This window comes from Manacus candei, unplaced genomic scaffold (genome assembly GCF_025592945.1).
Source record: "Manacus candei isolate 608988 ecotype Guabito, Panama unplaced genomic scaffold, ASM2559294v1 h1tg000034l, whole genome shotgun sequence".
In the NCBI taxonomy this organism is placed as follows: Eukaryota; Metazoa; Chordata; class Aves; order Passeriformes; family Pipridae; genus Manacus; species Manacus candei.
This window is the reverse complement of record NW_026138082.1, coordinates 9,474,201-9,498,404: the sequence shown is the minus strand read 5'-3', so window position 1 is coordinate 9,498,404 and position 24,204 is coordinate 9,474,201. Positions and strand designations below refer to the sequence as shown.

The window sequence follows — 24,204 nt, the reverse complement described above, 5'->3', positions numbered from 1 at the left end:
AATAATACAAAAATACACTAAAGTGATAGTGATGCCACAGTTCTGTCCAACGTTTGTTTTCTCTTTCTGTTGTGCTTGAGTGAGGGGAAATAAACAGAATGCTGAGTGAATACCAGAGCTGCTCTGAGAAGACAAGTATTTTCCTGGCTCAAAAAAATGGAATGTGAATGGAAAAGAGCTCTGGAGTATTCATGAGACTACTACCTAGGATTAGAATATTCTACAGAAGCATCCCCACGAGCTTGGAGAAGCAGGTCTGGGAAAGAAGATTTTAGTAATGAGCAGGTTATACGGGGAAATGCAAACAAGGTATGTCATGGGGTGCATGATGTGACTTAAACGTTAACTGAGGAATGAGGGTGATGTAAGACCTATGTTATTCACTCACGGAAAGGCCTTCCTTGATCTGCATCCAATACCGGATGTCAACTACATTTCAAGAAAGACAGGGAAAAAATTTAGAAAGCTTAGAGAAGAGTAAAAAGAACTCCCAGGAACACAAAAGGCAGGATTGAGAGGAGAGTCATCTTGTCAACAGTAGATTAAGCATGTCAATTAAGTAAGTCTTCCAACACATAAAAGGGGATAAATCTTTCACTGAAATACTGAAGTATTTAAGTTTCAGAATAAAAAGTACACACAATAATGCTCAAAGAAACCTCTCAAGAGTGAAGACACAGAAGCATTGGAATAAGCTCCCTCGGAAAAGCAAGGAATCCCCATGTTGCAGTTCTTGAAGAAATGGCTAGACAGACATCCGCTTGTGATAATTTAGATGGTACTTGGGTGTCCAGTATTGAAACATATGGATTGATGACAGGATTTCTGTCTTATTTTGTGTGTTTAAATCATTCCTGAATCATCCCCAAAAACATCTGATAAAGCAATACAAAACTAAATCATACATTCTTGAGGAAATAAGTTTGTTTAAAAATAGTAATAAAGATTTTACAGCATCCCATTCCTGTGCATTACAGGAGGAGGGAAGCAAGTAAAGCCCATAAGGAGTCTTTTCGAAATTTTTAAGGTATGCCTTATCAAAGCATCTGTGATATGTCATTCAGAAGAAACAGTATATCATGCAAAAACTGGACAGTTCAGACTTCATTAAGTGGAGAAAAAGAAGCAAGTTTGAACCATTGTCTAAAGTTTACTTACTCAAAAGCAGGCTTGTGAACTAGTACTACTCATGAAAATCTCAGATGGTAGTAAACTTTAACCATACAATAGGCTGAATACCAAACCGACAGATTTAAACCTTCAAAGACTGGCTCAAAAGCTATTAGCCATTAAAACAGTGCTGACAAACTTAGTTAAGCAAAACTCAATTAATTTACAAAAAGAATTCTGGGTAGAAGATAGCAAAAATAGCTTAATTATGGCCTCAGTAGAATATTATGACATGATGCAAAATGACATTGCTGAAAGACTGCATGTTCTAATGCCTGTTAGAAAACATTCATTTGAAAAGAATTAAAATCAAAATTACATACTTTTAAAATCTTTTTTTGCTCCAATAAATTTGATTACCTAGAGAGGATGCTGTATGACATGAAATGGACAACCTGAAAGGTCAACCAGAAAGACTGTCAAACTTGCTGCACCAACCACAATTTGCTGGCACGTATTTAAAACACATAAGCCTCTCCAAGGCAAAGTATTGAATCAAGACATTTACATTAATGGGCCTTTGACTAATACTCAGTTTTCTTATACTAAACAGAAACTGCACAACATGAGCACCATTACAAGATATATAGCATATGGATACCATTAAGGCTCAATTATAATGAGTACTTGCTCATTTATTTCTCTAAGCAGTACTGCAATAAATGTAGCAGCAGTTTCACAGGTGTCAGCTGGAAATAGTAGCCTTTCATTTAACTTGCTGAAAGACTGTCCCTCCTATTAACTTCCTCCTAAAGATGTGTCAGTGTTATAACAATAAAAATGTCATTTTAACATGAAGTTTAAACCAATGAAGGCAAATTTCTGGAACAAACTACTCAGATGTCTTGCTAGACTCTTTTTATTTCCTTCTCAATAGGTCTCAAACTACCTCATCATTATACAAGTCTCATTTTGTCTTTACTCTCTGCTATATGGATTCCTACAGCGACATCCATGTATCTATGGCATTTACTGCTGGGGTTTTATTACTGCTTGTTGGTGAGCAGCAGATTGTCTAATACAGAGTAACAGACTATTCTGGTAAGTCTTTTAAAATTACACTCAGTTATACCATATCCTCTAAGCCAAGTCTACTCTGTTAGGTTATGATGTACTACAATGAGCACGGTCTGCTCATTAAAAAGAAGGAAAAACAATGACACTCAGATTTTAATGTGAGATTAAAGCGAGAACACAATTTATTTTAGATGTTGGCTAGGTGCATCCACCTAACTCAACACTTAGATAAGAGTCCACACCAGCCCGCTGGACTAAGAAGTCAGGTTGAGTGTTTTCTGCAACATAAAGACATGCTAGTGAGCTGTTACTCTTCCCTGCCCTTAAAAAATTCAATCTGTAATGAGTTAAAGGTCAGCCAGAGCAGAACACGATCATAAAGGTATTGCTTACTGGGTTATTCATTCTTAAGGTTGATTTGCCAGGCATTAGATCTCTGCTATAGTAATTCCAAATTATTTGGCAATATTAGGGAAAAAACAGCACAGTCAGCCTATACAGCATCAAATAATCACCCTAACACTAGCAAAAGGAACACTTGCATCGAATGCTCACTGAGCTGTAACATTGATATGATAATGACAAACAGTTATTTTGAAAGCATACAGGATTTTTAGCATCAACTCACTGCAAAACAGCATACAGAAAACAGCAGATAGAGATTCTTTGGTAATCTGTGTTTCTCCTGATGGAAGACTTTAGCATCTTCTTTTACAGTTTCTTTCTCAAGGTGAATATCGCGTTCGCCATCATAATAGAAACTCAAAGATATGACAAAGGATCAGTTTTCAAAGTTATATGTATATGTGTATGCAATTCATCAGCAATCAAAATAAAATAAAAAATAAAAAATAAAAAATAAAAAAAAAGCTAAAAGTTTTCCTTAAAAAAAAATAAAGAAAGAATACATTAAAAGTCAAACTATCTCTCTAAACTGGACAGAAAAATTGTGCCGTTTACATTCCACACCTTTTAATGTTACGAGGAAAAACTTCAGATAGCTACAAAAAGCCCTGAAGCATTCACATACATGACTGAATTTGGTTTTGGAGGAACTCTTGGTCTTTACTGCTCATGTCCGTTCTACAACCATCCATTTTATTAGCACAGTTGAATGAGTTACAGCACTGGATATCATTTAAGGTTATATTTTATCTTGCATATCTACAAACTAATTCTTTAATGTGTACTCTTTGTCAGTAATAATACCTTGTAGTACATGAAAACACAAAAAAAAGTCCAGCTGATCTAACTGAAAGTTACAGTGATCAAACTGATTTACAGTACTGGAGTGCCTAATCCACCACAGAATGACTTCAAAGAATATATAAGACACTTTAAAAAAAATCTTTCTCCAACCAGCTGCATGTCATGTAACTACTCTTATTTTGCCATGTGCAAACCGAGCTTTATTACTGGAAATGTTCACGAAAATTGTGTTACAGTGGTAACTGCAAAGAAAATAGTTATCAAATGTCTAGTTATTAGAGAACAGTCAAATCTTTTCATTTCTGCTCAAAATCTTTGATTTGTCTGGCTTTGCTCAGATCAAAAAGCTGGATCAAAAGACATAGAAGGCTTTGCTTTGCTTAGCTATCTAAGACCAAGTTTGTGACCCCAACATGTTCTGAGAACAAGCAGGTCAATGGTGCCAAGCAAATATCCACTTTTAGGTACTTTCATGTTTATCCCATAAACCACAACACAGCAAGAGGAAAGACTGGGAGAAACACTTCAGAAGTTCATCTCCTGAGCTGAACTAACCTGTTAAAGAAGACACTCATATTGATTCCTTGATCTTAATTATTCAAAGGCCCTTAGGCATAACATACCCATCATTCACCTATGAGTAAGATCAGACTGATTTAAACTCTAGCTAATGCTTTCTTTTAAAGGAAGAAAGAACCAAGGGAGCTGAACCACATGTCTGAGAAGTAAAAAACCTCAGTCTAATTCTCCTCCAGCTGAAAAGTTTCAAACCCATGACTGTTAAATTCCTGGAGAGTGTTTTAAGTACTAGGCAAGAAACTCTTCTGGAAAATGCTGTCCATCTTTTCTTTTGTTGAAATTGTGTCACAAAACAACTGAAAGGACAGATTCACTGGACTGAAAACTCATGGATTTTGGTCTCCTAGAACACCTTCTCTAATGCATTCTTAATGAAAACTTAAACAGCAACAACAAAATCCCTAAAACAAGACAAACTCCCCACAAGTCTTATGTAAATAAAGCAAGATGATTTAACTATCTGTTCACTGACAATATAAGGATAATGAATGGTTTTAGACAGTTTTCAGCATTTGATCTATAGATGTTTCGTGCTTTTTCCTCTTTAATTGTTAAAAATAAGACTAAATATAAACCTTATTGACAAGATTACAATACTTTGTCCACCTGAATATTTTAGCAGATTAGATTTGATAGTAGCAAAACCAGGAAGTCTGCTAAAGAGCATTTTCTATTATCAATTCCACTGCTAGGATCTGAGTTGCAGTTTTTGTTCAGTACCATTTGATTTCCTACTAGACTAGAGGCACTGAGCATGGGGTGATCCACAATAACCTTCATGCCTCAAAAAGAAGGCAAAAAGGGCACAAATACTCTCTCCCTCACCCCTCAAGTCACCTTGTCATGCTAATTAAATACACCTAGGTAATTTCTACTGCGTTTCTGAAAAGCATTTAGGGACAGGTTATGAAAAATGCAAACTAGTATGACCATTACAGTAACTGCATTAGTTAAATTTATTAATTTGTCAAAATTAAGTCAATAAGAGTTTTAGTAACACTATTATATTACTTGATTAGTTTTGAAAGTGTTTATCCTAAGAACTCTATTTAATTGGAATCATCTCAATTTACAGGATACATTAAATCCTCAGTAGCATTTTAAGATGATTCAACATATGCAGGTCAATTACCAGTAATTACTGTTTTATACAACTGCTTCAGAAGAAACTTCAGTACAACACTGGAAAAGAATAAAAGGGGATTCTAAAAAATACAACTGAACCCCAATTCTGAAAGATACAACTGAACTTCAGCACACATTATTATGGTAAAAGGCTCTATATAATATCTAAGTTGTTAAAACTGTTCTGAAATGGTAAAGATTATAAAAATCTGAGCTAATATTAAAGAACAGTTGTCTACCTTAAAATGGATGATGATAATTTGTCAGGACTGCCAAATTACTGAATTGCACTAACTGCACTCATGCCCAGCTGCACATTAATTACCAGATTAGAAAGTTATAATTAATTTTCTTAATATCGCTACACTGCTTTTCTTCCTTGAGTTAATAAAAACAGATTGCAATCAATCTTTGTTAATTCATGCTGCGGAACAGAACTGCCATAGCTATTTCTATATGTGAAAAACACCACATGCATAGTTCTTGGGGTAATACTCTGCCTAGAAACTCTATCTTCTGACATTTTAATGAAGTGTTGTAATAAGGCAAATAAATTATAAATTATAATTTGACTTAGTATAATTAGCAGAAAAACTACATAAGCTTAAAAATGAATTTTTAAAGAATCTTCTTAATTACCAAATTTAGAAGTGTATAGTATATTTCAACATATTTTGAACTGGAAAAGAGGGTTTACTCATAGTTGCATTGTTGAAAGCCTTCACTGCTTTTAAAATTTCTTCATTAGCTGACTTCGTCATTAGAAACTACCAAAAGTGCTTCATACTTGTCTGGCCTTTCCAGAGTACATAGTGCAAGACATTTTAAGAACTAGAAAATGAAAACAACTTTACAGAGATACAGACAAAAGTACATCACAGCTCTCATCAGGAGCATTCAGTTACAAATACAGCCAAGATAATTAATGCAGCATTCAAGCAGCATACACTTTTCTGTGTCCATATCTGCATTAGTATAAAAAGGTGATTTTATAAGATGGAAAGGTTTATTCAAGGGTTGTCATGTGAAGAAAGGAGAAATGAGTAAAATCAATGCACCTTTTTTTCATTTTCCATTATGCCTGAAAACTGTTTAATTTCTCCAGCCTCACTACTGTTTAAATTTTTTTTTCTCTCCTCACTTCCCTTCCTTTGTAAAAGATAAGAATGAGTGTAGAAACATAAGAATTATGACATCATAGCTTCCAAAGAGTGCTAACCTATTCTATTTTGATCGAATAGAAGTCTTCATATGGTCAAGCTTAGCTGTCGGAATGGGAAGAGTGAATGTCAGTAACAAATGAAGACTGAAAATATTTTTAGTTTGGGTGTTTGTGGTTTTTTAATGTTTCTAAAGTCTTCCAGGATATGGTAAAGAACAAGCAATTCTGTATTTGCGAAAGACTGGAGATAAAGGATTTTAAAAGAATATATAGTCTTCAGTAGCAAAGCCAAGCATAAGTCTTTTGCTATATATCTCTTCTCCCAAACCTCCCTAAAGAAGCCCAATTTGCCTGACACTGCTAAATGTTATAAATATGTTTTTTATATATGTAAAACATCTATATGTGTGTGTTGATGTATACACACACATAGCCCCCGTCTACCCCACAGTGTATACCAAAATACACATAAACTTGATTATCACTCTTTCCAGAATATTTAAGTACTTCTATATATTTAAGACCTTGATGAACAATGTAGTAGATGATAATACTCTAGAGAAGTAGCATTTATGGATCAACTCTTCCATAAAGCATCATACCTTAAAGCAGCATCTCTAGTTTGGGGTACTGCAGAGAGGCAGAGAAGCAGATCAACTAGATGACCTCAAGAACGTGAGGGACAGAAGGACGGAAGGAGGTAAAGAAGGAAAGATGGAAGGACAGATGGAAGAGACGAAGAGAAGAAACTGAAAAGCACAGCCCAGAAATCGCAGAAGACATACGTGGGACAATACCCAGTACAGTTCTCAAATATTAATTTTCACAAGCTATAAAAACGAAAAATCTGAAAAAAGACTCAGAGAGGCAACCCACAGATTGGGAAAACACGATGCATCCAGGATTCAGATACTTCTTATGTGGGGCAAAAATCACAGAATCACAGTAGAGAAAACTTCTACCAGGGCTGAAAATGATCACTTCTGTCCTTCTCCTCTAAAATAAATACGGATTAGAAGAGGGCAGCAAGTATGGATGAGGAGTAGCAGAATTAAAAAATACATAAAGTAGAGCAGGATCAAAGACAGATTGCAAAAGTTTTGATTTACAGAAAACACACCACTAAAAGGCATTGGATGATCTCAGAATTGTAATAAAAACTTGCAAGTAGATTAAGCATTCAATTAAGGTCTGGATGCTTAAGAGACACTATGAGAAACAGTGTAGCTGTTTTCCAACCTAAAACCATTTTGTTACATTTATCATCACCTAGATAACTAAAAGTAACAAGCACAGCACTACAGGTATCATTTAATGCTGAGATTATTGTTTAAAAACAATTATGCATGAAGTGTGTATATATCTCAACACATGAAGCTAGTCATAAAGCTGAGAAAGTCCAAGTTATGATCAGCAATTATGGAAGCAAAGAAGAAAATAATCCTTCCATTATTTTAAGATTTCTGAAAAGAAAGCAAACTCCGCAGTTCTCACCTAATGCTAAACATAACTAAACAATTAACAAATAACAAACTTTTGTTTCTGTTAAAATCTAAGGCAAAAATTAAATCTGCGTGAATATTATTCTGATATAATAGACTGATTTCTAGGGGAAACCCCCCCTATTTTATGCTGATTTGTTACTATAAAACCAATCTAAAAAATTAAATGGGAAACTGTACTGCAAGAGTATCCAACGTATCCATGAAAATGGATATGCCATGACTTTCAGAAGAACAAAAGATGTCATAAGCAGTTATGACTAATCAACTTAAAAGACGCATAACACACCCCCATTAGCATTGGCACTATGAAACTGAAAAATACAAAATTCAAGTTTCACAGTATTAATAGGATTATGAAATGCTATAAAGAGAAGCTGAAAATTTAGATAAGTAAAACTGTTATTTGTGATAAACATGATGCATTGGAATTGTATCAGTTACAGGCAGGGTCTCAGCTGTCCAGCTGCAAGGTTATAGTTTAGAGGAAGTTACGGAGAAAGCCTCTCATATCAGCAGTAACGAGAAACCATAAAATGATGAAAAAAGATTTACCAATACATACATAAATCTATGTGTTTATCTGTAATAAAAGATGTACTTCAAGAAGTATTGCAGGGAATTGCTTTTTTTCAGTGAGGAAAAAATGCAGTATTCTGTGAAGATATGAGCAGAATCTATTCTTAGTAATGATTTCTGAAAAAATGTAGTTAACAACACTTGTATAACACTAAGTATCCTACGGTGATAACAGCAGTTATCCAGCTAAAGCAAGAGTACAAGCAACACCAACATCCATATACTAATTTATAAAATTCTATTTTCAATATTGGCAATTTTAAAATCTTGCAGGCAGATTTCTTTGGGGAGCAAGAATGGTTTTAACTCCCAGGAAGCAAATTGAGGACCTGATGCAACTTTCCCACCTTATGTCACTGCATTTTGATGAGGGACTGGTTAATTTACAACCAGACTAGCAGAAAATTTGCCATACCTTCTTGGTACTTGCCATCTATTGGTATATAGGTGACTCGGGTGAACTTCCTATCCTGATTTCTAGAGCAAAACACAAAATATTTCAACTTGCCTATCCTAACTCAAATCCCTCCCTGTTTCCAGAGCAGAAACATTAATATCTTCTTCACAAATAACACACACACATAAAAGCCATTTCCCATTTTTTTAAACCACCAGAACAAAATGTTATGATAGCTGCGGAAGGCTTTCATACCCTGAAAACTGTCTGCTGAGGAGGGGGGCAAGATTTATGAAGTGAAGACCTAGAGCCTCCTGCTCTAACCAATTGGCTTCTGTGGGGCTGTTTGGCACAAGGTTTGTTTTGTTTTTTAAAAGAACATTACCTATTGTTAGCACCACAGAGATCTATAAAGTGATTGTAATTGTACATTTTATACTGAGGAATCACATTACTAATACTCACACAGGATTTTACACAGATAAACAGTATGATAATTATGAACTTGTAAGTATTTATACGCATTTCACATTGCACTAATAAACTGTGGGAAAGATTTAGTATTTAAACTTAGAATTTGGGACTAGAATCTCTTTCTTTTGCCTATAAAGAAGGCACTTCAACTGAGAAAGATATTTTGCAATAGTAATAATAGGTCCCAAATCCTTCCTGTGTTATTGCCAGAGGGCAGCCTCCCACACAAATTCTGCATTACAATATTGAATTGAAAATGGTATTTGAGTAATACAGCCTATCATTAAGGGCTATCATAAAAATAACATTTTTTCTTAGTTCTTTTTCTTCCTTGCCAAACTGCTATGTTCCTTGAACTTTCTCATGGAATTTTTATGATATTATTATAAATGAGACTTTTTTTTACATTGCCTAATGGCAAATCAGACATCACCACAGGTCAAATATACTGACTATTGAACATAAAGGTCCCTTCCAACCCAGCTGATTTTACGATTCTATGATTCTATGATAAAGCACTATGCAATGCTGGCTACTCATTTCAGATGAGGCAAAGATATGGCAAGGAATCTTTTAACTTTAGTGTTCTAACAAGTCCTAAAACAATGAAATTTCTTAGCAGATGACATATAACATGATGATATCAAAATGCCCCAAACACAAAACTATTTTTCCAGGTTTTTTTGCATTCAATACTGACTCAAGAAATGTAAACTTGCTTATGAATCATACAATTAACTGAAATGTCTGTGCTGAAAAATGTACCCTTTGCTGAAATCATTCTTGTCACTAGTTACTTATAAATTAGGATGGAATTAATTTCCTCAACTCAAGATGTTAGTTCTTTCAATTACTTGTGTACGGTCTTCTTCAGTCAATGGAAAGAGATCAGTATCTCTGGACGGCAGATCATTCTATGCCCAAACATATGCTTGACACCAGACAAATAATTTTTAGAGAGGTAAAGTTCAGCTAGGACTTAGCTCTTTGCATCCAGTGCTAATACAAATCCACACCACGATCCAAATGCCTGAAGGCAAAAGTCTGCTTTCAATTGGTTGTTTTTTCTACAGGGGAAATCTCAGTGTTTAACTCAATATCCAAATCCTTTTTGTTATTATTACCACTCTATTACATTAGTGGAGCTATTTGCCAAAACCACACACAAAAAGCCTTTATAAACCATGTCTGCTACCTTTAGCTTTTTTCCTTACGTATTTTTGATTTCTTCCTCTAACATTATGCCAAAATTACACAGAAGGGATAAAATTAAAGATTTCAAGATTTCATCTAAACACAACTTCTGCATGGTCCTACAATAACAAATTATGCAGACAATGTAAGTTTTTCCTCCCTAAACTTGCTTTAAAAAACAGGTTTATTTTTGCTAAGACAGTCAAATTTGAAGAATAAGCCTTTATTTAACCCTGTAGTCTTAGTCTTCTTTTTTTTTTTTTTTTTTTTTTAAATTTAATTTAGACACTGGAGTTAACAGGGCAAACCAGAAAAATTAAATTATCCATCCTGGTTGAATTTCTTCAAGAAATGGCTTGTTGCATCACTAGGATAAGTAAAAGCATGAACTGTTAATTATTTTAAAGAATATAGTATCATACAAGCAACTTGCAACAGATTTTGCAAAATAATGCAACAATCACATTTCAGGTATTTTGAGACAATGTAAGTGGGAGAATTAAGCTGTCCAAAAAGGTTTACTGAATTTACATGATTGGATCCCTTCTTTGTTACATTTTCAAACTTTTAAGATTCCTTTACAAACTATAAAGGTATATACTCCTAAGTGCATTGATTATGTTTTGGAAAATGTCCCAGAACTCAAAGAGAACCATTCTGTTATATGCTAAAATCTTACCTTAGGAATACCAGAGTTTTTTTAACGAGGTAGCACACTAAAGACATTTTGAAGACCTCAAGTGTTGTTGGTACATGAGATCTCAAACACATTTTGAATTTGGGAATTACTCTGAAACTTTAAGATATTTTCAAGCAAGTTCTGCTGTCTGAAGACCAAAATTTCATACCTCAGTGCTTGGTTTTTTGACCACATTTCCACTGAGCTGGAAGGTGCTGAGAGGGAAGCTCCTTTAAATGTCTACAGCCTAAACCACTGCTGGTAGTCTGAAGAACCAGAAGAAGTACCCGATAGTGTGAAGTATCAAAATGAGTGCTCCATAAGAGAACATCACCTGTGTCTGCGTCATCCTGGTAGATGCTGTGGCATTTTACCATAAAAGCCCTCACCAAAACTGCTCTCCAAGGCAAGCCAAAGATGGTGGGGAGAACCATCCTACTTGGCAGTACTGTCATGGAACAGAAATCCTAGCTGGCGGTAAAAATTAATTCAAAATAAAAAACTATGGGTGTATTTTTTCTTGCTATTTTCTTTTTTCCTAGTGATGTGAGACAAAAAGCTCTTTTTGAAGCTATGAGTGTATCTTGTACTGAATCCACACAGCAGCTACAAGGGCCCAGTAGCTGCAATAAACTTTTGTTCAAACTTTGAAAACTGTGACTCCTGGAAAAGCCTGTGGCCCAACTTAAATATTCTGTACAAAACGCAGTATTTTATTTATTATTATTATTAATAATTAATATAGTAACAACAACAATAATAATAAAGTCAAAAGGGGACCTTGTTAAAAATCATGCTGACAATATCCCAGTGGTATATATTGCAGTTTTGTCACTTCCAACCTCGGTTACCTACAAATGAGTAACTACTTTGTGTAAACAATTTAGCAAGGCCTCTGCTGTCTCACTTCAAAAAATATGTTATATTGAATTGAACTAAGGTCTGCTTTTAATGTACAATCAATGTTAATGTGTGAAAGGCAAAGAACCCTGAGCTGACATCAGGCACAGTAAGCATTTTACATTTATGTTGAGTAAATCTTACCACACCCTGAGGTTTGATTTCAATAAAAATTAATCACATATTTCAAACTTCTCCTTTTTAGTTTCTGTTAAGCTTCTTTGCTCTGACCCACTCCAGCCACCCCTCAAAGCTTTTCCTCTTATACAACACTTCCCATGGTTGCTGTAGCTATAAATGTTTACATAATTCAGCTTTGCCACTGAGACAGAGGACCAGGTATGGTATACCCCTTGCATACTGTGATAGCCTTAGATACTTAGATACCATTTTCAGTTTGTTCTCTTTCCAGAAATAAAAATATTATTTACTCCAGTTGAAAACTTTTTCATTAAGGTAAGGCATAACTATTTTTCAAAGTTTCAGATGCACTTAAAGGTTATATGCTACACTGATTCTTCATAAAAAGGCAGGCACCTTAATGCTTAACAGTATTGCTACATCATAGCCCAAAACACAAAATAAATAACCTTATAAAAACTATGCAACTGGTCAATGTATAAAGAGCAAACATTTTACGGAAAATACATTCTTTCACATAAGAATGCTTATTAGCAAGTAGTAATGTGGTCTTATTGGAAAAATAGTGACTAGAACTCAGATACAGGTTTGCTTTTAAAGGGGGGAAAAGTGTCATGAAGGCACAATTTTCATATAAAACAAAAAAAATGCACAGCATCTTATATTAAGTTAATTCCTGATCGATCCAACAGAATAACATCAGTCTGGGTTCTTCTCTGTATTTCACAGCTGGGCATCATCCCATAAACACAAGCCCTGAACAGCTTCCCTTTTAATAGTTACAGAGATAAAAATAAATAGATACATTAAAAAGATTACTTGATCCTGCAAACTTGATGCAAGGCTGGGTATTTGTTAAGTTTACTTAACTCCCTAAGAAAGTTATAATTTCATTTTTTTTTATTTCTATAAATCTGAGAGGTAAATTACGGAAAGACACAAGAATTCCAATTGTTCAGTTATAAATTACTTGAAGTTTTTAGAGAGAAAGGGAAATGACAATTTTAGCATGGAGAAGCCCAGTTATCACAACTCACTGAGAAGAAAAATATAGGATCATGAACTAGCAGTGTTTCAAGTAACTCTTATAGTTAGTGTTTTAGAAGTATTGAAGACAAAATATCTAAACAAAGGATTGTGTGAGGGAGGAAAATAAATAAGTAAATAAATAAATAAAAGTGGCTTTGCCAGCTTGCATTCCTTATTCCCAAGAATAAGACTCAAACCTGTCTGTCAACTCACTACTGCTTTAAACACTTCTCTGTCTGCAGCCTCTCTTTGTACCAGCATTTTTAGCCAGAACAGTCAGTATGTGCTATATAACCCTGGTTACTTAAATAAAAGGAAGTTCAAATTCCTGCAGTACAAGCAGAAGTGAAAAATAGATGCTGCAGATGAAGATACAGAGCAATACCAAGAACATCAGAAATAAGGAACTGCAACTGAAACTTTAGAAAGAAAGAAAAGGAAATCCCAGTACAAACAACCAATCTAATTACTTAAAATGTACTTTAGAGACCAAAGGAAATTTTACAAGCAAACACACTCAAGAATTGGCAAGTAATTTTAGCTGTAGAATAGTACAATGAACTTTTTATTATATTTGATAATTAGGGTTCCACAAATAAAACAGTAAGTGTCCTATGGTCACAAAACAGTGAGGAAAGAAGCAAGATGAAGAAAAACAATGGAGAAGATAAAAAGAAAAAGACTTCAGCCTTTGGTATGTAAGCACATATATATGTTAGACAAAGGTGCACATATATGTTTACACACAGGGGCATGCAAGCAGAGAACAAGTCTGGCTATGATGATACAGAACGAGCAGAGAAAACAAACTATTTCGTGAAGAACATTTGCACAGTGAAATAAATATCCAGCTCATCTGTTAACCCAAAAATAGTAATTTAAAAATAACCACTGACACCCATAATCTATTGTGAGGGTTTTCCAATTTGAAGCGTAAATCAAAATAAAATCAAGTAAAATACTAATCAGAAATGAGGCGTATTAGATCTGTAATATATGCAGGCTTCAGTGGCTTAGCATTTCCTAAGCCTGGATGACAGCATATTTGTTTACTCACAGTATTATGGAAGAGTCATCTACTGAAGGTCAAACCTAGGCAGATGTGGAAGGATTCAGAATGAATAACCAAGAACCCAGCATTTAATGTAAATTTTTCTGCCACAGCAAAAGATATTATTTCAGCACAGATCCTCTTCCACTTTTATGCCAGATAAGAAATGAATCCCTTTTGCATTACCACCTTGCAGTGTTTGTGGCTGACATCTGTAGTGCCCTATAGCAGTTGTTGTGAGAAAGTAGGAATAAAACCGTAAAGATCTATCACACAATTTGAGCTATATGCAAAAATTGATTTATTTAGTAGTTAAACAGGGATTTAGATAAAAGACAAATTTTTAGCCTGAATACTTTAAACACATTTACATATACTATGTAGAGCAAGGTATTGTTGTGTTGCAATTTCAAACGTATGCTAGCATTTTGTATTCAGAAGTTTTTCTAACAGCTTACAAATAACCAACACACCTCAAGCTGTTGTACTATTGAACTTGTGAAGAACTCATTAAAGCCTGTTGAGAAGAAATTATTAGAATGCATGTAATTAACCAAAGTCCAAGAATCATCACCAGGCAGCAGTTAATCAGCCCCTTCAATGATGAGAAAGTTCAGGATTTGCTAATTCCCTCCTGCTCCTGCACATGGACGTGCTTTTTTTGTCTTCTACCTCATTGCTGTTCGAAAGGAAGGTGGAAGAAAAGCCTGTCTGAACTGACACACCAGGGGGTTCTGCAGGACTGCCTCTGAGCAGTTTACTGTGTAGCCTGAAGTAAACAGAGCCAATCAAGCAACACGCCAATGTATGTCCCACTGTGGGGAAAGGTGTGTTTATAAACACAGACCAAGAACAGTGGAAGATACTGACTGCCAAGGAGGGAACCACGCAAAAAAGACACACCACCAACACATGCACATGTGAAATTCTTCCTGATTGACTTTCTCGTGACGAGTGATGCTGGGCTTTATTTGCAATATGAAGAAAGATGAGGTGTCCTTACGAATACACAAATACACCCCACAGGTGTAACTTTCAATATTCTTCCCCACTCAGTGCAAAGAAAGAATTTTCTTTACCAGCACAGCATCACAGCTAGCAGTCCTGAGATGGACCAAGGAATTGCTGACATGTCTGGAGGCAAGAGTGATTTCAGGAAATTATGCATCTCCTACAGCAAACACACAGCTGCCTTCAAACCACAACTGCCCAAAGCAAAAGTACTCCTTGGGAGAAGGTACAAAACAGTGAGTCACTTGTAGCAGGTATTACTCTTGTTTCTCAGTATGAAGGATGTCCTGATGGTGCATTTGAGAACAGATAAAAATCAAGTGGATAGAAAATTTATCCTTTCAGAGTAGCACATGCCCTTTTGCTCTTACCCTACCTAAAACAACTGTAAAAGCAATTAAGGACCTCAGTGATGAACAACATGTTAACTGACAAAAACGCAGCCAGTTGTGAGATGAATAAATATATTTCAATGTGTATTCTTGTGTATCCACTTGAATTTCCCAATTTAAATTGTAGAACCAAAAAAGACAAAAACTGTACAGCAATTGTAATAATTCTGTGGTAAAGATGGGTTCAACATAATTTTTATATGTTCTAGTCACCAAAAAACCAATTTATTTACCTCTTGATGTTAAGCAATGCCCAAGGTATCCCAGTAGGAGTGTTGAAAGCAGGTAGCAATTTCTCTCCAAGCTCCACTGCCTTTTTTCGGAAAACCTGAAAGTTAAGAAGAAACCAAGTGTTGGAAAATGCATTGGTGCTCCAACTAAATTAATTTAAATAATACCATTATTGAGCATATGGTAGAAGCCACCTCAGCACAGCGAAGCATTCCTGCTCTTTTAGAATGACGTCAAAGGAACAAAGCAGCACGACTTGTTTTCCATTGCAGCTGGTAACAAGAGAACTCATAGTAGGATCACACAGTGACAATGCCCAGATAACCAGCCTCTGGCATGACCCCACCAAACCAGAGCCATGAGTGCAGCCAGACCTGCTCTGGATGTCGCAGAGCAGCTTACACGCTCCCGGCTGCCCCTGTCAGATATGCCGGGCTCAGGATGGGGGCCATGAGCCAGGCACGCTGCTGCGTCCAGGCTTGCTCGCTGGCAGCTCCCTACCCCAAGCAACACCTCCTGCTGGAGTGGTGGGGACACAGACGCAGAAAGGCCGCCTTTGCTTTCCGTGAGGTTTATTAACAGCGGCTCAGCAGGCTGTGGGAGCCGGGGCTGCATCACCATGTACCTGCTGTACTGGCAATCTGCTGCAGGGGCAGTCTGTGGCAAAAACACCCCCCCACACCACCGAATAAAAAAATAATTTTGCAGCACTAGAGTCTTTATGGACTCAGCTGGCTTATGCCCAGATAGTGTCAATGCCACAATTAATCAAAAAATTAGAATATACCCCTGCAGACAACTGAGACTTAACTGATATTTAGCATCTAAAGAGTTTCAGCTTTCATTTTAAAAACATGAAGTAAAAGGAACCCAAATGCTTAACATATGCCCACAAGAATGATAAACAATTTAACAAGAGAAACTTTTATGAGTTAAAAAGCTGAAACAAAGAGGATTTTGCTTTCCTTCAACTGCCAGCTCAGCTCAGGTTACACTAATCTGATTTTTTGAGAACTGAGTGCTCTACTAAGAGGGTTTTTAATTAGAAGCAATATTGTTCCAACTTAAATATAGAAATCTATTTAGTGATTTCAATATGATGATGTTTAAGGCCTATTTCCTTGGAATTACACTGGGATCTTGCGCAACACTGAAAGGGATTATCCCAGGTGTAGTAGTCAAAATAGCAAAGTGACCTTCATTGTTCTCTCTTTCTAATAATGGTTCCTTTCAATTAATTTTTTCTTCTCAGACATATTTATGATGAATTTATATTTATTTATGTATTAGAAATCAGCTTGTACATCCGATGCATCCTGTGGTGTAGCCATGCATATGTGAATACATAAAGACATTTGCTGATCAAAACAAGGTAATGAAGAAGTTTCTTTCCACACATATAAAATACAATTCATAAAATCCCAGTTCCTAAAAGCCACATTGAATAAAGGTTTTCTACTATTGAAAATATGTGATCAGGAGTGAATATAAAACTCTGGGATAATCATGTTACCATAAAGAAGCTCTAAACTATCCCAGTCCAAGGTCTCTTCATATGATACATATCTCAAGATAAGGAATTATAGTACAAGATATTTTGAGGGCGCTAAGTAATTTCAAGCCAAATTATGGTTGGAGTCAGAAAATTTTCTCAAGTGGATTGCATGTGAGTACTGGGAGAAACTTGGAGCAAAGCAGCAGGGAAAACAATTTGCTTGGAAATCGCTTCATAATCCATGATATTTTTAACTTCCCAGTTTACCAGTTGTGTGCATTCTGATGAGAATTAGTTACGGATTTGTGATCTTTATCCAGCACACAGTTCAGTCTCCCCAAGGGTTAAAACCTTGAGGAACACTCAACAACAGTTGGTGCAGAACAATTACCTCTTAGCAGATTTCCTTGGGAGGAACAAGAGACAGTAACCCACTATGAGAACACAAGCCTTCCCCTCGTTTCACTACACAGCCACATTTTTCACCTTGGTCTGTTGAAGCCAAACCTAGCCTTTAGTTTTTTAGCACAAGAGAGACCTCCCTCAGCCTTTCACAACATACCGTGAGATCAGCTCATCAGCCTAGTTTAGCACCTCTGCCCTGAAACATTGAAATATTGACAGGAGAGTGGCTATGATGATCCTCCTAAGGAATGGACACACCAGGACCCAGAACTTCTGTAGAAGAACCTGCTGCACAGCATAAAACTCTGCCTTTTCTTGTATGCTAGTGATTTTCCTTCCCCTTCCAAAGTTAAAAATAAAAGTCAACTATGGACATTATCCAATTTTATCTCTAAGGCTAATTTAACATGGCTGAACAACTGACTGCCAAATCACTATCTATTAAGTAGAACAGTATAGACAAGAATGACAAGAATACAACACCACTCTGAATGACTGAACACAATAAATAGTAGCTTCATGCAGTAAAATTATACTCTTTCAGCAAGGGTAAAAGGGGGAAGATTAATAAAGGAACCACTTTATTTCTCAATTTGCAGCTTTAACAGTTAAAGAAAAAATAGGCAAAGCAGGTGCTGCAATTATTGTACACCATCCACAACATTCACGCTATTTTTCTTTTGCAGAAACTTCTAGTATTGGACAAGAAATAAATATTGTACAGGACAATGTTGTGGTTTGTTTTTTTTTTTCTTTTTTAATAATAGAAGTAAATAAACAACAGAAACTTCTACTTATCTCCACTTCTAACAGAAATTTCAACTTTTTGCCAAGCCCTGATTTTCATTCATTAAAGTCAGCACTGTGGTAAGCACAAATAGTAACAGCTGTGCTGAGAAGCACAAAGCAAAGGCAGAAATGACAGAGCACAAAAATGAGAGACATTATATAATAAAGGAAAATATCTACAGTAAATTTCCCATTCCAGTAGTTATCTTTAGAGCCTCAAGAACCTTTCCTGGCTTTCCCTCACGAATAGTGAGCCAGCAATAATGAAGGATTACTTACATGAAGTATTCCAATTGGATCAGACCTGGCAGAAGCTTTCACCGTCCCATGCCTGAACCCACCCTTCACCCCACATTTAGTTTAAATATTTACCTACGAGTCTAAAAGTCTATAAACCTCTCACAAGGTCTCCATCACTTTCTCCAGTGCTCTATCATATCTAGACTGCATACTCTTTAAAGAAAAGGGAGTGTGGAGTTATTTACCTGACATGTCGGCAACCCCTTTATCAGGTGATGCACAGAGTAAGCCACACTGTCATCAATCCCTTCTTTTAAATTGAGGATTCAGATGAAAGTACCCCAACTACCCTTAAAAAGCAGCAAAACCACTAAAAATTTCACTGATATTTAAGTCAGCTAGATGCCATAACATAACAAAGAAAATTATTCTGAGTAAAGCATTGTGATTCAGGAAAGAAAATGATCATTGAAACCAGTCAGAAATACATGATCAGTAGGTAACACTATGAAGTTGGGCAGGATATGAAATACTTTCTCAAGCATTTCCCTCTAACCTAATTTTTGCCAGGCTTTGGATGTAAAATAATTCTCTTTTTAAACTCTAAAGCATTACTAACATTTTTAAAAGGTATAATACTGATTCTCACTGTGTAAAATGGACTCCTCCATGAAATTAGTGTGAATTCCTCTGTAGCCCTATTCAAAATTAGCACTGAAGTCCTACTCAATACTAGCACTAAAGCAAGTTAGATACTTCCTATAATCATAAATAGATTATATAGAAGACAGATTTCCAACATTTTCAATCACAATCTCTGTTTATATCAGTAGGCTGTGAAATGTTAAATGTAAAATGAGCTCAGGGTTAATAAAGCAGCACCTTCATTGTCCTTTGAGTTACCAACCTGGCGTGCCTTACAGACACAAAAGTCACTCCAACCATCACCATTACTCCAAGCCAGCAATTCTTTGAACAACATTTGAGTAAACACTAATACCAAAACACGAAATCCACCTCATTGCTGCATGCGGTTACCGTCTGTTCATTCCACAGGCAACGAACATACCAAGCAAGGGAAAAACCCCATCATATTCTCACTCATTAGATATTCTTAATTATTTTTTAAATACATATAAGTATTTTTGTTCTTAGTAAGAGAGAATAAACTAACTAATAGATCATACATCTAGAACTGCAATGCTCATGTTAGAACACCCAATGCCACAATCAATCAGATCTTGCAGACTCTCCCATCCATTAACAAATCTTATTAGGGAAAATAGCGTTCCCACAGAGAAATGAGAATGTGCCTGCAAAGATGCAACTGCAGGGCTAAGACCAGACCTGTCATCTGGTGAGCACTGGCTTTAATTATAGTGCAAGAATGTTATCTCCTCTGGATAAACAAAAATGTTTCCTCTGGCTGGAATGACAAATCCCTTTGAAAATGTTAGATTACCTCATTGTAGATTTAATTGCTGTTGCTAATCAGGAAGAAAACATAGGAAACGAGAAATATCTTAGAATTGTGTATGAGGCACGTCTAATTAAAAAAGAGCATAACATGGTACAGTATCATAAATTAAACAACAGTCAGAATTCTGCTTTAAAAAGTCCTCCATACGAAGGAAACTAGAAGTAAAAATTTAACACCAAAGCAAATAATACTATTTTTTAATTTTTTTTCAATTGACAAAGACATTTTCCGAACATTTCTAATTCTGTCAAATTAAGCATTTCTTATTTTTGTTTTTATATTTACAGATAGAAACTGACAAGCCACTAAGTAAGATTTATTGCTTTCTTTCCTGTACCCGACTGCCTTTCCCAGTAGGGTAAGGAATGAATATTTCAGTGCAAAAGCAGAAAACGAGAGCAGACAAATGAATAGGGACAGGCCGCTTTGCTGCTCTTCAGAACACTGAACAGAAATCCTTCCAGCATAACAAATGTTGATTTGGGTTCAAAGTGATCTGCTAACAAAATAACTCTCTCAGAAGAGCTTATTACAATACCTTCTTTACTGAAAGACAATTCAGCATTTTTGCTATATTTACATGTGTTTTACTTTTACAATGAAAGATTAGAAATGCTACAAAAATGGTGGTACTCCACCTGACATACTATAATACTTGAAATAGTGGAAGTTTAATTCTGCCACTATTTGCAATATCTAGTGATACCACACCTAAGTGCCATATTACTTGAAACCATTTCCTATGATACATTTTCAGTGTTTATGACACCTGGGTAAGTTACCCAGAAGCTGACATTAATTCAGCAGCAATTACTGCTTTCACAGTTACCATCACCTTGACATTAGCAGGTGGCTTTGAGTTTAATTTCATTCAGTCCTCACTCCTGGCTGAGCCAAGTTAGTTATGAATTTTCTGCACTAAAAGGTGAGACAGTTAATAACGTTTCTGGAAACAAGCACTGTAATGAGTCATGTCAGTGTGATAATAAGTATCAACAAAAGAAGCCAAATGGACTTCACTGAGGATTTTCAAAGCTGTAGTAGTATTTTTGTACATTCAGATCCAGAAGTGCTGGGGGTGTGTTTTGAGCATTTTCCCCAGGAAACAGACTGTGTTCAAGACCACCTCACTAGCTCCGGGCCAGCCCTGCTCCTGCTGGACTTGAGCATGTGAATTGCCACACAAAGACATGAGCCCACCTCCAGCCCAGGACTGCACCCAACCTCAAGTCTTCCTACCAGAACACAGACGAGGAGGACAGTGCATTAAAAACAAGTGGCTTCACTTGAGGCTACACCTATAGTGGTCAAAGACCAGCCAGAACAATTAATACAAGGGCACACACTGATAGCAGTCAGCATCATGTTCTTCACCACTCTGGGCAGGTTTTTCAGTTTGCAAGCACCTTTGCCCATCTGCACAACTTTGCTCAAAGCTGATAAGCCTCCCCTCAGTCCCCAAGACAAGAGTGTCACTGATGGCTGAGACTTGGCTCTCCCAGAGTTGCACCAAGATAGAGCTCCAAAGATTGGCTGCATGTGGGGAGTTTCCCTAAAGATGCAATGGGGGGGCTTCTGCACTACACACCTTAAGGCACCCCTCTTTCTGTACTGGCCAAGCCCAGCCCACCCTTAGGGGTATTTCAGGCACAGTCAGACCCCCAGCAGCAAAGAGATGACTCTGCGCTGGAAATTTAAATTGGCATCAATTCTGTAAAAGCACCATGAGAAGAAACACAACATGCTTTAGCTCCTTCGCAAAGGGGTTGCCACACCTTCACATGCAAATATTAACTGGACAGAGCAGAATTTTATTTTATTAAGAATTAAAAAAGACACCCCCTTCCTGGAGATTAGCATGGTACAACTGGTCTTGTTCCTAGCCCATTGGAATATCAGCAGAGGAAGCACAAGTGAAGCTGTTACACAGCATGACACAGGAGTATCTTGGGGTTAGGAAAAGTCAGTAATCCCAAGAAAATGAATAAATAAAAAAAAATCTACTTAGTTTGGGAAATAATCTCCGATGTTCCCCTCATTAAAATTCTCAAAGTAGCTAGTTTTCATACAAATCTCCCCCTCGCACATATAAACAGTATCACAGCTGAATAAAGCAGGAGGTATATCTCATTCAAAAATAATGACAATCTGCAGCCATTCTCACAATCCTGCCCAGCATTTGCCATCATACAGCGCTGGGCTGGAACGTGTCAAAAGACAAATGGTTTTCAGTGGAGACAGCATGGAAAATATAGATCCTGTGGTAAAAGAGGATCCCAATCTAAGGCTGAAACAATCACAGGGTAGTATTTATTATGAGATCTTCAGTGTGGGAATCCAAAGCTGACACATCTGTGCCAGCAGCAGACATCGGAGCACCCAAGCCTTGCGAAAGCTCTCACCTCCCAGGATGATGGGGCGATTTAGGAAGGTGCACATAAGTTTCCAGCTTTTGAAAACAGTGACTGTAGAAGTACGCAAATAAATTACTGAAGAGATTCAAGCAGCTTGTGGTATCTGTGAGCAACAGTTCTATTTCACCTGCAAACTGCTAGAACAGTACATGTCTTGTTCATAACTCAAGGAAGTAACAAAGATGGGTAAGCTTTTACATTTGTACTGCCCTTTCCAGAATAGTCCAGTATCCTGGTCACCAGACCATAGAAGAAAATCCACTTTAAAAAGATGCTTATTACGAAAAGTATATTAGATTAAAAAAATAAAATTTAAAAATACCTTCTTTTATTCAATTAGCCTTTTTTTATGATTTCACTGATGGCAAGAAAATTAGTTTTCTTTTCTAGCTGACTATTGTACCAAAGAACTCACATAATACCATGAAGAGTATCCCCTCTTTAGAAAAGACTGTAGAGAACTTAATCAAATGGAAGTAACTGGATTACTGAGAGATTTCCAGGTTTCATCCAAATGCACATAGCAACAAGCATAAACCCCCTCAAGTTATCAGCAGTAGTTAATGTGTGTAATTACTTCAGTTGTTTTTTAACGAAAGAATTTCTAAGTAGACCTACTGTGTTTGAAAATCTTATTTTAGGAAGGCTAGTAATAAAAGGTACCAACTATCAGAAAGAACATCAGGCATAAACCAAAGAAATATTAATGTACAGTAACTTATCCATATCTGACTTGCAGACTTTAAAACTCAAATAAAGGAATGAATTTCTAAATAATTGCAGAACTAAAAAATCATAAAGGAAGAGTTTGTTCCTGTTATATTTAGTTACCTCACCTCGTGTTATTCATGTGCATTTAAGATTGCTTACACAGACAAACTCTGAGGACTATTTAACAGGAAGAACTTTTAGACCACAAGAGAAAAAGTAACTGCTAATTTATCTACTAATGTCAAGAAAGCATAATTTTTGTTACGCCTTATGTATACTTGAACAACTACAATCTTAGCTACAACCCATTAGCAGCTGGAAAGCTCATGAACCAACCATTTATTAATATCTGTGCTGCGATAATTCAAGAAAAGGTGGTGATGAAATGTAGTAAACAAACTTTAATGATTGTCTGTAATAATAAAAGGGACATGTTACTTACAAAAGCCTTTGAGAATTCCTCAGCCCAAACTCAGGGCAGCTCTAATTTTTCAAGAGGTGCAATACATAAAATGTACGAAGAGTAACAAGCTGGATTTGCTGCATATGTACAGATTACCTGCGTGCTGGTAACTGGCTCCTGAGGCACAAAATACAGGTAACAAGCTTAACACCTACAAAAACTATGCTCAAACCTTAAGACTCTGAAATACCACACCACCCCAAATACATAAATTATGAAACAGCTCAGCATCAGCAAATCAGTGTCAAAGATTTGGGATGCCAGTTTTGCATCCTGTCAGCAATAGAAAGCCCGGAACATTGGGTCCAGTCACATAAAGCTTGTTTTTTTCAGCAAGGTCAGATGGCAAGCTAACAGGCATTATA

At 36.3% G+C, this 24,204-nt stretch overlaps 1 protein-coding gene across 1 annotated transcript in view; it reads right to left on the bottom strand.

Annotated features, from left to right (window-relative positions):
• The window catches only part of MAN1A1 (mannosidase alpha class 1A member 1), a 141,884-nt gene that overhangs the window by 43,306 nt on the left and 74,374 nt on the right, over positions 1-24,204 (bottom strand). Inside the window, exon 5 of the mRNA XM_051792180.1 lies at positions 15,845-15,939. Coding sequence (XP_051648140.1) covers positions 15,845-15,939 — 95 coding nt within the window. The remainder of the gene's footprint in view (positions 1-15,844; positions 15,940-24,204) is intronic.